The 14425-nt window shown below is 39.7% G+C and overlaps 2 protein-coding genes and 1 pseudogene across 3 annotated transcripts; 1 reads left to right on the top strand and 2 right to left on the bottom strand.

The window, feature by feature from the left end:
- Positions 1–1962: 1962 nt before the first annotated feature.
- On the top strand, positions 1963–3811 carry LOC306962593 (histamine H2 receptor; the record flags this gene model as incomplete). Its single annotated transcript, XM_079555774.1, has 2 exons — positions 1963–2755; positions 3516–3811. 2 exons carry the CDS (start codon positions 1963–1965, stop codon positions 3809–3811), a joined length of 1089 nt encoding a protein of 362 aa, XP_079411900.1.
- A 2663-nt stretch (positions 3812–6474) lies between these two features.
- Positions 6475–9014, bottom strand: cyb5b (cytochrome b5 type B). Its single transcript, XM_079555229.1, has 5 exons — positions 8554–9014; positions 7258–7386; positions 6967–6993; positions 6855–6886; positions 6475–6767 (listed from the first exon to the last, which is right to left on the bottom strand). The coding sequence occupies exons 1-5, from the start codon at positions 8731–8733 to the stop codon at positions 6674–6676; spliced, it is 462 nt and encodes a 153-aa protein (XP_079411355.1). The 5' UTR covers positions 8734–9014; the 3' UTR covers positions 6475–6673.
- Positions 9015–12259: 3245 nt separating this feature from the next.
- On the bottom strand, positions 12260–13707 carry LOC306962714 (tubulin alpha-1B chain-like; annotated as a pseudogene). The gene is made up of 3 exons (XR_013794276.1): positions 13533–13707; positions 13317–13465; positions 12260–13240 (listed from the first exon to the last, which is right to left on the bottom strand). The product of XR_013794276.1 is annotated as a tubulin alpha-1B chain-like (transcript).
- Between the last annotated feature and the right edge of the window lie 718 nt (positions 13708–14425).

The raw sequence follows: 14425 nt of genomic DNA, 5'->3' as shown, positions 1-14425 counted from the left end.
TTTATAGAAGATGTTTTTCCCTTGGTGCATACGTAGCTGCTGCTCTGCTGTGCGGGATTCACATTAGGTGAATCCATATGATATAGGACTAGTGATTTCTGTTTGTCATTTACACTGTTAATGTTCGAACTGTGTGAATTATAATATTATTAAATGTCTAATGTAATCGGCATCAGTAGGGCAGCAGTTAGATGAAATATTCTCAGTAAACATGAATGTAAATTAATAAAATAATAGGAGCTAAAATGTATCATTCGCTACACCTTACATTGTAAAAAATGTAGTGCTGTTTTTGAAGTCCATTTCAAATAAGAAAACAATCTAACTAACCAGTCAAGAGCCAAATACATATTACAGTGCCAATAACATTAGCACTGATTTTCAGTTTTGAAAAAGTGTAATGCATCTTTGTGATTATGTAGCAGCATAACCCATGTTTTTTGTTGTTGTTGTCAGCGTGTAGTCAAGTAGTATCTATTTAGCCCAAACCACTTTTGGTTTGATCCCGAACAGTGAAGGCATGAGCAGTTCCAGATGGATTCTCATGTGTTTATGAACGCACAAATAACGCAGAACGGTGAACCATACATTAGCCACTACCCTATTTTATTTTAGATAAATGATCAAAGTCTTGCAGTGTCTTTCTTTCTTTGGTCCTTTATTTAGCCCATCTGTCATAAAGTTTTAGCTGTTTGGATCGAGGGCAGCTGCCAGCGAGTGTAAAGCTGTTCCCTGTGAGGAGGTGGACAGGAGGCTGACACTGATGAGGTGAAATTGTCAGAAATTGGGCCGTGATTGGTTTTGAGATGTCAGTCTTTAGATCCTGTGGCGGTGACACTGTGTAAGTGTTTGACTGACTTGCCCTATTGTTGTTGATGAAACATGCCAAGATAAAGGTCTAGCAGTGACATGCACAAGCTTGCTTACCATGTCAATGTTTTTTGGACACTTTCTATTAAACTTGTAACAAAGTTTTGCCAAAAAAAAAAAAGGGAAAAGAAAAGTAAAATCAAATCCAATTTAGTGGTTTCAGCCTATCTGTCTTACACAGAAGTCATTTCAGGGCTTTAGAGCACAACTGTCCTTAGGCATGCTATCAGGCCAGGGAAAATGACAGTTATTGCTGTAGGCTATTGCTATCATGTCTAAATGGCTAGAGCTACTCCCCCAAATGATCCCTATTCCCGCACACAACAGAGGGAAATTACTCAGCAGCGGGCCATTTTGGGTCCAGATACACTCACCTCTAGCTTGTGGAGGGAGATAAGAAAGGGGTTTCCAGTTCACACAAATCTCCAGGAAAGATTGTTGATTGATAGACCTAAAAATCTATCATCATCATCATCATCATCATCATCATCATCATCATCATCATCAACATTTTTCTTTTTTTTTCTTTTCTTAAACATAACTTAAGGCAGTATTTCCCAACCAGGGGTACTTGGAAGTATTCCCAATCTTTAATGAAGGTAAAACTGAATAGTATTTCTAAAAAAGCGTCTTTACAACGATAATTTGCAGTAAAAAGTGTTTTTGCTTTTTTTTTTAACACAATACCTACAACTACCAATAGTGAGTTTAGTGGATTTCTGCTGTAATTGGCTGCACCATAGAGTTCAGGGGGTTTGAGAAGAAATGAAAAACTCAAAGGCTACAGGAACCACTGACTTAAAGTATGAGGCTGATATTCAAGATTATGTGACCTTTCTCTAGTTTGAACCACTGTTAAGGCTTTAGAGGCTACTAACTTTGTGCAAATGTCTACGTTTTGGACTGTGAGAGTATATCCTGCGGGGCCATTAGAAAAGGGACCCGCCCAGCACTAATTGCTACAGGTGTGAAGCTGAGTGTTGGTAAGCAGAGGGCCATGGCACTTTTAGTAAATTTACTACTTGAATTATGTACTCCTTACTGTAAAGCTAACATTTTGGTCGCACCGATGGCTGTATAAAGAAAAACAAAATGTATCCAAGCTTCAACTCCTCTCTTGTTGACAACTCCAATTTGTCCACCATAAGATCCCTGGAGCTCACTCACCGCTCTGTCAAAGTTAGCGTCATTGTAGCGCTGGGCGTGATCATCACCTTGGGGAATATTGCAGTTCTCTTGGTCATCTCCTCCTCCGTGGCCGGGTGGTCAAGAAACTCCCGGTACCTGCTGCTGTCTCTCACCGCAGCAGACTCGGCGTTTGGACTGCTGGTCATGCCCTTGAATCTGTGGGTGAGCCTGGTCAAGGACTACACGGATGGCCCAGATGCACTTTGTCACGTGGTGGCCTTCTGCAACGCCACAGTCTACTCCACCTGCATGTACACGCTGGCAACCATCAGCCTGGAGAGATATGTTGCCGTATTTTATCCACTCAAATATTGCGCCATTTTGACAAGAAGGAGGACTTTACTCCTCATAGCTTTCTCCTGGTGTTTCCCCCCGTGTTTGCTGTTTCCAATCTCGCTGCCAATAGACATTATCCAAGTGCATTTTTCTACTGCTTCGCTGGTGTGTAATCCATCCTACTCTACAAACGTGCTTTACTCCCTCAGCCTGACGAGTTTGATCTTCTTCCCTTGTTCTATTATTATGACCTATTGCAACCTGAGAGTGTGGTGCGCAGCCAAGAAACAGAGGCTGAAACTGCGCAAATATGACTGTGCACGACGCAGCAGGCCCAATGTGGCATCCAGGGTGCTCGTACCGGTGATGGCAGCGTACTACACTTGCTGGACGCCTTGCATGGCCGCTATGATCTTCAATGGTATGTGGGCCTAATTGGTGCCTAATGGATCTTTTAGTGATCATTCTGCTAAGAGCGCAGCAGAGAGCAGTAAGTTGCTCCTGAGTCCTTAAATGTTAAGCCTATAAGCTGCAGATAAAATGTGAAGTGGTGGACTATAGCAGCAGTCAGCTGTAGCAGGATTGAAAATAGGCTTTGTAAAAAGAAGGCATATAAAACAAAATGTAATTATTGAATATTGATAAGCCGTCTGCCTCATGTTTGCAATTGATTAACATAACTTTGTGCTTTAGGACCTTTTTTTTTTTTATACAATATTCTAGAAGACTACTTCGTAGCAAGTGGGGCTGAAAGATATATCTTTATATCTATATCGAGATATGAACATTCAAGACTGCACTCTTGTATTGTGATTTTTACTTTTCTGAAAAATGCTTGGTTTTCACCAAACCTGTAGTTGTATCATATCATATATCGAAATATGAAATGTTGTCCATATTGTTTAACCGTAGTTGCAAGTATTATTAATGCTCCGTTCACATAAATTAAAATTCACCAATCCCCCTCGTTGAGTTCACTTAAGACAAAGCCCAAGTGATTTTAAGGTTTCAGGACAAGAAAGCAGATTTTCAGTGTCTAATGTATCATTGTTACACTCTTTTAGCAATGACATCTCTCATCACTGAAAAAGCGTATAGGCATGCTGATAGCTCACCATCTTATTGATGGTAAGTTGCAAGTGTTACCGGTCTTCTTCACCTCATTCCTCTCTGTCTTGCAGCAGTCTCTGGGAGAAGTGTGCCGGAGTGGGCAGAATTTGTTGTGGTGTGGCTGCCAACTTCCAATGGATTTCTCAATTGTATATTCTATTTCTGGATAAACCAAAGTTTCCGCAGGAAATTCTTCCACATCCTGCAAAAGCTCATCCTGGCCCTTTGCCCAAAGTTGGCCCACATCCTCGGGTGCTACTCTACCTCCAAGACTCAGTTTGTGTCAAACATTTTTGATAATAACAACAGTGTTCATGGGCGGTCGGCCAGTGTATCATCCACCACCACATTACTGTCCTTGGCTTAAGACCTCAGGATCACAGCACTGAACTTCACCTGTCCGCCTCTCTCGCCTGCCTTTGCAAACCTGATAAAACAATGATTAAAAAAATAAGCATTTTGGCATTTGGTAACTGAGCCACATAAATGAACAAAAGTAAACATCATAATTTAATATATATTTTGGTATTTTTATATAGTTTTATTCCGTTTCAGTCATAGTTTCTGTTCTTACAACTTGTTTTGTTTATTTTACTCATGTAAATTTGGACACATTCTCTTAATTCATCATTTTAGTTGTTTTAATGTTAGTGACAAACTTGTATGAAGCCGCTATTTTAAGCACTTTGAGGTGTTTGTTTGCTCAGCACATGTAGTTCATAGTTTGAAACTGACAAGAAACATTGTTGCAAATTTGAGATAGAAGCCCTTTGAAGGATTTAGCATGCCTCCAGAGCAAGACCTTGGCATATATCAACAGGAAGAAGTTAACCTTTTAAGTTGTGCCATTTCATGTTGCTAAGGAGAAAAGTAATTAAGCAGTTAGAGTGTAGAAAGGTCATCACATTTGTGCCAACATGAGATAATTCAGGTGACCGAGGCTGCTTTGGATGTGATTGTGAGATGCGAAACTCACTTATATCTTTACACAAGGTTGGTTTACGAAGTCCAGAATCAAAACATTGAACAAAAGACAATAGAAAAGCAGGGTCACTTTATGCTGCCATTCTTAGACATGAGGCCAGGGCTTTTGCTGATGACTCACTCTGGAATATTCAAGTGACTAATGGCGACAAAATTGTTTACAAATGTGCACAAAAATTGTTGTTTGTTAATTGTGTAAATCTAATCGTTTTGAATAATTTTGCAAATAAAGAATAATGCCTTTATTTTTGCAGACTTGTTTTTGCATCATGCATTGCCACATGCATTGTTTTAAAGGTCACTTTCTCCCCATCAAAATCTTAGACTTCTGTTCAGTCTGACTACCTGCAGTTAACGGATAAGTTAATAATGTAAAGCAGATTATGTGAATTCTTGCTAGTGCAAAATTGTGTACAAATCTCAAATGTATAACAGACGAATGAGTACAGGGTTGCATAGTATAGATTTATCATTTTATAGTACAGCACGAAATATCTTTAAACATTTCCATAAAACAATGCATATGTATGGCCCTCAGTAAACTAACTCTGGAGGTATGATTTGTGACCTTTGCCTGTCTTCTTGTGTATTCCTGCCACATCTAGTGCTCTCAGAGGCTTTGGAGATTTTTGCAGCGCAGTCTCTCAGGACAGTGGAGTGTTGTGCATTAGCAGCCTCAGCCTTTCCAGGAGGAACTGTGCTGATAGAAAGAAGTTGTTCAGCCATGGAGAAGGATGCTGGCGTGAGGGGTTCATATACACCCACTGGTACAATATGTTGTCTCATATGAGCCCATCATTCGACCTGCTGATAATTGCCAACATCACTCGCTGAAGCATTTGAGAGGATTTTAAGGCTTGGAATGAAAAAGGGAGGGCATGTTGATTATATGGAATGGTGGTTCATGCTTATCTTCCGTGGTCATTCTATTTTAGTCAGCAAAATTAGAACATTAAAACAATACGGTTAAAATTTTATTTCACTGGAGCTAAAGTTGTGTGTCAAACCTAATTTAATTTTCTTACATAAATTTCCATACTCCCATACCAACCATTTTTTGTCATCAAGTAGCAGCCCTATAGTAGAAACTCCATGAGAAAATTTGCTGGTCAAAATTAAACGACCACAGTGCCATCTTGTGGTTTGAGTGAGCGTTACATATTCTTATTGTATGATTTTTTTTTTCTTTTTTTAAAGCTTACATGGACAATTCACACAAATAAGAGACAACGTGTAAGTGTCCAGTTAATATTGTAAGCTTATTCTTGCATATGTACCAAAAGAAAATGGGAAATGCATAATAAATGTCTCAGTACAGTGTATTTAGTTTATTCAGAAACATGATGGCAGTTGAAATGAGCATAGCAAAAAATATAGCAGCTAGGCATGTTCCATAGTGAATCTCTTGAACAACGGTTTCAATAGCAAAGTAAACAAGAATGTTGTTTCAACTGTATAAATCATGAATTTAAACACCAACTTGGACAAATTAAGAATGTGTATCCCGATGGCAAGTAATGCTCATGTTTACATACAGCTGCCTATTCCTTTCATACGACCAGTACATTTGCAGGAACACAGGAAAAATGAGGCATAGACAAAATCACAGCTGGGATCACAAAATGTAGTACGTTCATTAATTACACACATTAAAACTTTTAAGCATCTAAAATTCAATAACTTAATAACTAACGTCGATTTTACCATTAACCAGTGTAATAAAGGAATACAAGCCTATTAAGCATAGAGAAGAAACTTTTCATTTGTTATTGTTTGCTAGCATGCTAATAAATCTGGTTATAGTCATAAATAATTCTGCTCCAAGTCCAACACAGTGGAAATATAAAAGGGACGCAGATTTTATTTCATTATTATTATTCTTACAATGGCTTTAAAAATGCATGAAAGTATTCAATTTGAAAATGGTGAAGACAACTCTCTCTTTTTTGAGGGTAATGATGGTGACTAATAATACGCTCAACATAAATCTGATACAGGCAGGTAAAAAGTGAACAAACAAAACTAAATGCATAAGATTTTGACATTTTAAAAGACACAGCAGCCATTCATGTCCGTCTTGCTCTCTCTACAATGCTCTCAACAAGACATGAAAAAACTACTCCTAATTTACCTGTAAATGACAAAGACGTTCACAAATATTGTGCATTCAGTAGGAGGAGTTTTGGTCAACAATTCAAGGCCTTCAGTTGCAACAAGCTAGTCGAAAAATAACACACAGCCGGCCTCAGGAGGACCTGTGTTCAAATATAAAGTAACGATAACCTACACCTACAACTGCAGCAGCAACAGCAGATATCAACCAAATGGCCCACGAACCACTAAAGAGAGAAGAGATATATGGAGTAAGTTTTTTATGTTTTCAAACCATATTTTCAAAACTACTATATATCATCAGACTCATGTACCTGCTTTCTCCAGAATCTGTGGCATTAATTTCCTAGAAAAAAAAGATTCAAAAAATAAAATTTGATTCCCAGACAAGTCATTATGTATTAATGGTCATTCATTAGAACTCACCTTTGGCTTTTCCTTTTTCCGATCATCCTGTAAAAGGAACAATATAGTGTTCAGAGCAATTGAGATACAGTAAAATAAACTTCAGAATAGTCAATTTGGTTACAAGGGATGTCTTTGATACAAGGTGCTACAGCCCATTACACATGACATCGAAATACACAAAGAGCAATTTACATGCTTGGTCCTACTTTGCCAACTTATGTGAACATAGTTACAGTCATGTGATCACAGGGAGAAAATTATTTCATACACACATTTAAAAATAAATCAGACCAGATTTGTTGTATTTACCATATGCAGCTCCCCAACATAGTACTGCTCAAGCATCTCCCTAGCATCAGTCGAATGGCCCACGTCTTCAAAACTCTCTGTGGCATCTGACCCAGCCTGCTCCAGCAAGACCTCCTCACCACCAGGGTGCTGAAATTACAAAACAGTGTTTCAAAAAATATTTATACAGATGGATCTCACACACATTACACATGTGCAAATGACATAATTACAAATATACCGGTATGAGACAAAAAAAAAGTGCTTTGTCATCATGGTTGAGTGCAAGGTCATAGTAAGGTCATCTCAGGTCAACTCTGCTATCAGTTACGCTTTGACCCAGTTTTTGTGACCACATTGTTAATAGTTTTCTTCACATTTTTCTTATCTGAACTGTGTAAAATTGAAAGACTGTTGGATTGATGAGGTTTCAGTGAGGAACTACAGTGTCATGAGAGGGCGATATGGTTGAAAGAGAACCACAGTCTATCGGGTGTGCAGAATTATTATCCCGCTTTTTTTTGTCAGCCAAAGTGGGCAAGAAAAGCTTGTCAAAAGCGATGCAACACTCTCTAGAAAGTACAAGAGGTTCAGTGCTCCAAACCATTGCCAAGATATGCAGACTGAAACACATCCACCAATGAGCTTAAACGCTTGAACGGGGACAAATATATTACAGATGTATCAAAATGTTTTGAGTAGATGAGATTACAGTAACTCTGGATAGACCCGCACGAGTCCATTGGCCAGTAAGTACTGGGCACAAAGCTTCACTCCAACTTAAGACAGCAGGAGTGGAGGTGAGGTACAGGTGTGAGCTAGACTTTTTTAAAGATTAGTCATTGTCAGGTTGAAGATGCACTCGAAAGGTTTGATAAAAGCATCTGCAGCTTTCAAGAAAACCATGATTTCATGCAAGACAATGCTCTCGCTCATGTAATACATTAAAGTATTCCACAGCATGGCGGGCCAGTCAAGGTAATGAAGTTGAATTAATAATGACCTGAACCTAAACCCAAGTTAGGCTTGCTGGGCTCTATATTGTAGATTTACAATGAAGCAAAAATAAAAAAGTTTCTGGAGGTTGTGGTTGCTGCAGCAGAAAAGTTGAAAAATCAGAAAAAATATAAAAAAAGAAAATTTCAGATTTTGTGATTGGAGTTATTATTAATTTGTATTGACCAAGACTCCTGTCAAAAACCTTTTTTGCTGCAAAAAAATACTATGCCATTCCATACCACCTCACAATAATTACATTACAAGCAATTGGAATTAACATGTGTACATTAAGTTGTTAGTGAGAAAAACAGTACATACCTCTTCGAGGAAACTTGTGATGTCGTACACTTTATCCTCGATAATGAGCCATGTGTCATGGCTCATATTATGCACTCTTATGTCCTCTAATGTGTAATACTTGACACCTTCCACAGCACTTTTCTCACCACCAGATCCTACATCTGCGTTTAAAAGTTTATCGTTGGCTTCTTCTCCCATTTTAACACAAATATGTGGCGCACAGGGTGGTTTGAGAGGGTATAGCTGTTAGCTAATGTTAGCCAGATTACATTAACAGCGCAAACAGAAGCAGTTCTGTTCTCGCTTGTATATATGGAACAAAATATCCGATCTAATATACTAGAAGAAATCAAACCACCTGATAAAACACCACCAATTTTAAAGGGTGTCTTTGAGAATTACAAAGTCAACACACCGGTGAGACAGATCCATGTAGCTTTGAGGAAAATACATAAGCGGCACATCAGCAGACATGTGGAAGCGACCAATGAGCTGCGCTGTCACTGAACACCGGAACAAGGCTGATCCAACGACCAATCAGGACGCACGCCCCAGCCTGACAGCCAATCAGAAGTGACCACTTGATGCTCGTCAGACGAAGAGCTTACAAAACCTGTCGGATGTAATGATTAAGTCTGAGGCGTGTCACTGGGCCTATTTAAAGTTAAAAAAAGAAAAGAAAAATGGTTTATGGTAATAATCTTTCATTCTTTTCCTGTGAACGGAGTTTCTTTTGGTTCACTGTCAGTGTCCACATGTTGAGAATGTTGGCAATAGATTAAAGTGGACTTGCTGATAAGAAGGCTTAAGACTGTGCATGTGGCTGATAAGTCAAAGTACACAGAATGTAATTCTTCATAAACTATTTACTCTCTTTATTGCACATCCTGTTGACTTAACCCCTTGGGACAAATATAAATAAGTAAATAAATAAAGATATATATAGATAATACATATGATTAATATGTCCCCTTAAACAATTAGCACCAAACAGATCTGGCGAGAGAATACAATTTCCAGCACAGCCTTCACGCCTATAAACAAGACATATTTTTGGTGAATACACAAATAAACTTGATGGCTCAAACATGTTTCAATTATTTTTTTCCGTGTATTGGGTACTGGCTGTATCAGCCTAATAGGAATTTGAAATATGTTCATAATCAGATTAGAATGGTGCAATGTATGGACTTAAAAAAATGGTGGTTTATTTTGAGTTGGGGCCTCTCTGAAAACCAACAGGATAGTGGGGAAAAGGTGGATTTATGAGTAACCTTTAACTCTGCAAAGAATAACTGCAAAGAATAACAAATAGTCTGGGGAAAACTCAAAAAAATGTGCTCAAAAACAGGCAGATGATTTTTGGCAACATTACTAATTCAAGGGCGCTGAATTAAAAAAAATCAATGTTGCCGAGCCCAATTCTTGTGTAAACATGGTCAAATAGGTCATCAAAAGTGACCCCATTATCCATATATGGTAAACTAGTTAGTTTTGTGTTTTGAAACTGAAACAAATCTGTTGCTACTCATCAATGTTCAAGCCAAATTCTTCGTTAGCATGGTCTAGCCCGGGGTGCCCATCCAGTCAATTGTGCGGTCTACTGGTAGACCGTGACGGGTAGGCTATAGGCAGGGGCGGATCTAGAAAAATAAAATCACGGGGTGGCAAGCAGGGTCAGGGATCATTTCTGAGGTGGCAACACATTTTACAATGTCAAATGTTTATAGCGGGGGACACGCAAGTTTGTGCTTGATCCCAAGGTAATTTTTCCATTTAGATGCAGGCTGAGACCCCCCCCCCTACCCAAAATAAAACAAATAGTAGCATTGTTCATAATATATGTAGGGGGTTCCTAACTCAGGTAAAATTGAAACTTTTGTAATAGAAAAAAAAATCATCATCTTTGGAGCCACAGAAGTTGCACCTGGCTCTAAAGTTGTTATAATTTTTTGTCCTGTCAAAAAGGAAAAACTGCTGCAAAGTGAAAAGAAAAAAAATTGAATTGCATCTGTGTATCATATTACTATATGGAGTTTAAAAATGTCCCTCCCACTACATGCTCCAGCAATGTCCTAATATGTAGAATGAGCTCAGACCTATTCACCACAACTGCCTCTACAATCTTGCACTGTCACTCAAAAAGGTGTTACTTCGGGTCCAAAGTGCCGTCATGCACGAGCTTAATATAGAAACTGCAGTTACGTGTAAGACCTGAGGTAGCAGTAGTGAGTATAAAAATGACCAACTTGCATCTAGTCCCTTTAAATAAAAGGCCATTGCATTTCCTTTTTTTGTGTTCAAACTTATTTTTGTAGATGTGGATGATAAAGTCAATATCAAGGATCATAAAGCAATATAACTAAAGGTTAAGTCTGAGCCTGATAATTTTAAGACAAATTTACATTCCATTCTGATTCCACTTTAGTAATTATCATCACTATTATTCATATTTTGCATGTGTTTTTCATCATGACCCGAATAGTCTCGTGCATGCTGGAACTGAACCGAAAATAAATCATGTCTCTATTGCTGCTGTTAGGCTGGTAATGCTAATTCGTGAACAGCATATTGTAATTTAAACTGGGTACAGACAAGTATATGAGAGATGCAAAGTTATGTCCCTGATTGATTCAACAATTTCTCAACACTTCTGTTCATAGCCATGCCTTCTTCTTTCTCGTTGATACAACTGTTCTCACTGCCAGTTTTCTTACATCCACACAGCCCTGTGCAAACCACCTTTTCTACATTTGCAGCAGAGGGTTGTGCATCCGGTAGTGCATTTACAAGACACCGTCCCTAAACATGCCCCCAATTTTATTTTAATACTTCAATATTGCTTTTGTGGATAATTGCAGGGTGACAGGGGGCAGCACCGAGGCCATCAATTAAATATCTTGCAAAGCTTTCTTGAGTAATTTTTATACTAATTTCAAAATTGGCAGTTTGTTCCAATTATGATCATGTTAGACCCCAATTTACTCAAAGTTCCTGCAGTAGAAGTGTCCCTTGAGTCGGGTGTCTATCGCAAATGGTTTTCATTATGCACGGCTTCAAGGGCATTCTGCCGCACACGCAGAGGATGAGGCTTGCTCCTGGAGGTTGTATTTGTATAGTTTATGGCTCTGACTGAATAGGAAGAAATCACAGTCACACCGTTTCATCAGGAGCATGGATCTGTTAGTCCTTTCTATAAAAAAAATAGTTTTTATTGGTCAAACATATCAGGAGATAGATTAATTTAATACTGATTATTCATGAAAAATTAAAGCCACTCTGCAGAACATTCTAGGGTTATGTTGCTACGCAGCTAAACTGTCATAAAACCTGAAGAAAACAATATAAAATAATAAACAGTACAAACGACAAGATTCAAAAGAGGCGTGACTAAAGCTTATGTTTGGCTGCCTACAGGCAATACAATAAGAATCAGCAAGTACATCTCCATGGAAACTGCAATGGCCAGCTCCCAAAGGAAAAAAAGTTTAAAGTTTTTTTTTAGGTATTTTCACCACTAATGCACCCTTAATGAAACAAAGGCTTGTTTGAACGTGGCTTTCTACTGCATTTGACCGTGGCTGTACGTATCGTCATTTACTTCCTCTGAGTGGCACTTTAGAACAAAATAAATCAATAAAATCAAATGAGATAAAAGTAATGTACCTGAAACTTTGCTTTAATCGAACAATTCATTTAATGAACAAGTTTAAACATGTTGATGTTAATACTCCTCTCCCTCTTCCTCTCCTTCTCCTTCCACTGAGTCGGCGCCGACTTTCTCGTAATCCTTCTCCAAAGCGGCCATGTCCTCTCTGGCCTCAGAGAACTCTCCCTCCTCCATGCCCTCGCCCACGTACCAGTGCACAAAGGCGCGCTTGGCGTACATCAGGTCAAACTTGTGGTCGAGTCGAGCCCAGGCCTCTGCGATGGCCGTGGTGTTGCTCATCATACACACGGCTCTCTGCACTTTGGCCAGGTCTCCTCCCGGGACCACAGTGGGCGGCTGGTAGTTGATGCCCACCTTGAACCCAGTGGGGCACCAGTCCACAAACTGGATGGTGCGCTTGGTCTTGATGGTGGCGATGGCAGAGTTGACGTCTTTGGGAACCACATCTCCGCGGTACAGCAGGCAGCAGGCCATGTACTTCCCGTGGCGAGGGTCACATTTGACCATCTGGTTGGCCGGATCGAAGCAGGCGTTGGTGATATCAGCCACTGTTAACTGCTCATGGAAAGCCTTCTCCGCCGAGATGACGGGGGCGTAGGTGGCCAAAGGGAAGTGGATACGAGGATATGGCACCAAGTTGGTCTGAAACTCTGTGAGATCCACGTTTAGAGCGCCATCAAAGCGAAGGGACGCTGTGATGGAGGACACAATCTGGCTCATCAGTCGGTTTAGGTTGGTGTAAGTGGGGCGCTCGATGTCCAGGTTTCTGCGGCAGATGTCATAAATGGCCTCGTTGTCGACCATGAAGGCACAGTCGGAGTGCTCCAGGGTGGTGTGGGTGGTCAGGATGGCGTTGTAGGGCTCCACCACAGCAGTGGACACCTGGGGGGCAGGGTAGATGGAGAACTCCAGCTTGGACTTCTTTCCGTAGTCCACAGAAAGACGCTCCATCAGCAGAGAGGTGAAGCCAGAGCCTGTCCCACCTCCAAAGCTGTGGAAAACCAGGAAGCCCTGGAGCCCGGTGCACTGGTCAGCCTAATGTGACAGGTAAAAAAATAAACATGAATAGTAGGCCATGAGTTTTAACACAACATAATAACTTGACAATTACCAGTTTTCGAGTCCTGTCCAACACCATGTCAATAATTTCTTTTCCAATGGTGTAATGGCCGCGGGCGTAGTTGTTGGCAGCATCTTCTTTGCCAGTGATGAGCTGCTCCGGGTGGAAGAGCTGACGGTAGGTTCCAGTGCGCACCTCATCTAAAAAGTAGTTGTGAAATAGTAACCACAGCTTTAAGACCTAACTTCTGTCATAAACGTGTCATACCAATTACAGTCGGCTCCAGGTCAACAAACACGGCTCTGGGCACATGTTTCCTGCTCCTGTTTCACTGAAGAAGGTGTTAAAAGAGTCGTCTCCTCCTCCTACAGTCTTGTCACTGGGCATCTGTCCATCAGGTTGGATGCCATGCTCCAGGCAGAAAAGTTCCCAACAGGCATTGCCAATCTGCACTCCAGCCTGGCCCACGTGGACGGAGATACACTTGCGCTGAAAAACATGAATTTAACATTTAAACATTAAAATACAGAAACATGCGACCGTACATGAAGTTTGTTAAAAATATAGTATTAATTCCGCATAAACCTAATTAACGTCCGTGGAAGGAAAAAAATTAACGGGTTTAAAGTTATTTCCCCCTCTTTTTTAACTGAATCCAGATTTTGTTGATCATGATCGCTGGTCATTTTTATCTGTTACAATCAAAACTAACATCATATAATCATGTCTTCATTAAACAAGTAATTTTACCATGTTTTGAAAGTAGATTTGGAACAAAATTAAATCTGCCGCGGCCGAAAGGAAGAAGGCATTTGTGCTGGAGATTGGACTTTTATACGGCGCACACGAGCGCTCTGATTGGTTAAACGTCAGTCCATCAGAGAAAGACGTAGGCTTACTTCAGTGATAAAAATAAAATAAAAATAAAAGTATTATTGCTATCTGCTATATCTCAGGCATGTGCCTGTTAGTTGTGTCTATTAGTTTGTAATTTTAACAAAAATAAAATTATCATAATTGTTCTTGGTTAGAGCTCAGTTCAGAACATGGATTTACTAAAGAGACATACATTTGTACAATTTAGCTCAATTTTAGATCCTTTACCCTAGCGGTTTAGTCCTGATCTAGGCCTAGTGTGTCTTGGTGTTGAAGGTTTGAGA

Source organism: Gobius niger (assembly GCF_951799975.1).
Source record: "Gobius niger genome assembly, chromosome: 4".
Lineage (NCBI taxonomy): Eukaryota > Metazoa > Chordata > Actinopteri > Gobiiformes > Gobiidae > Gobius > Gobius niger.
The sequence above is the reverse complement of the archived record's forward strand: the minus strand, read 5'-3'. Positions and strand labels throughout refer to the sequence as shown.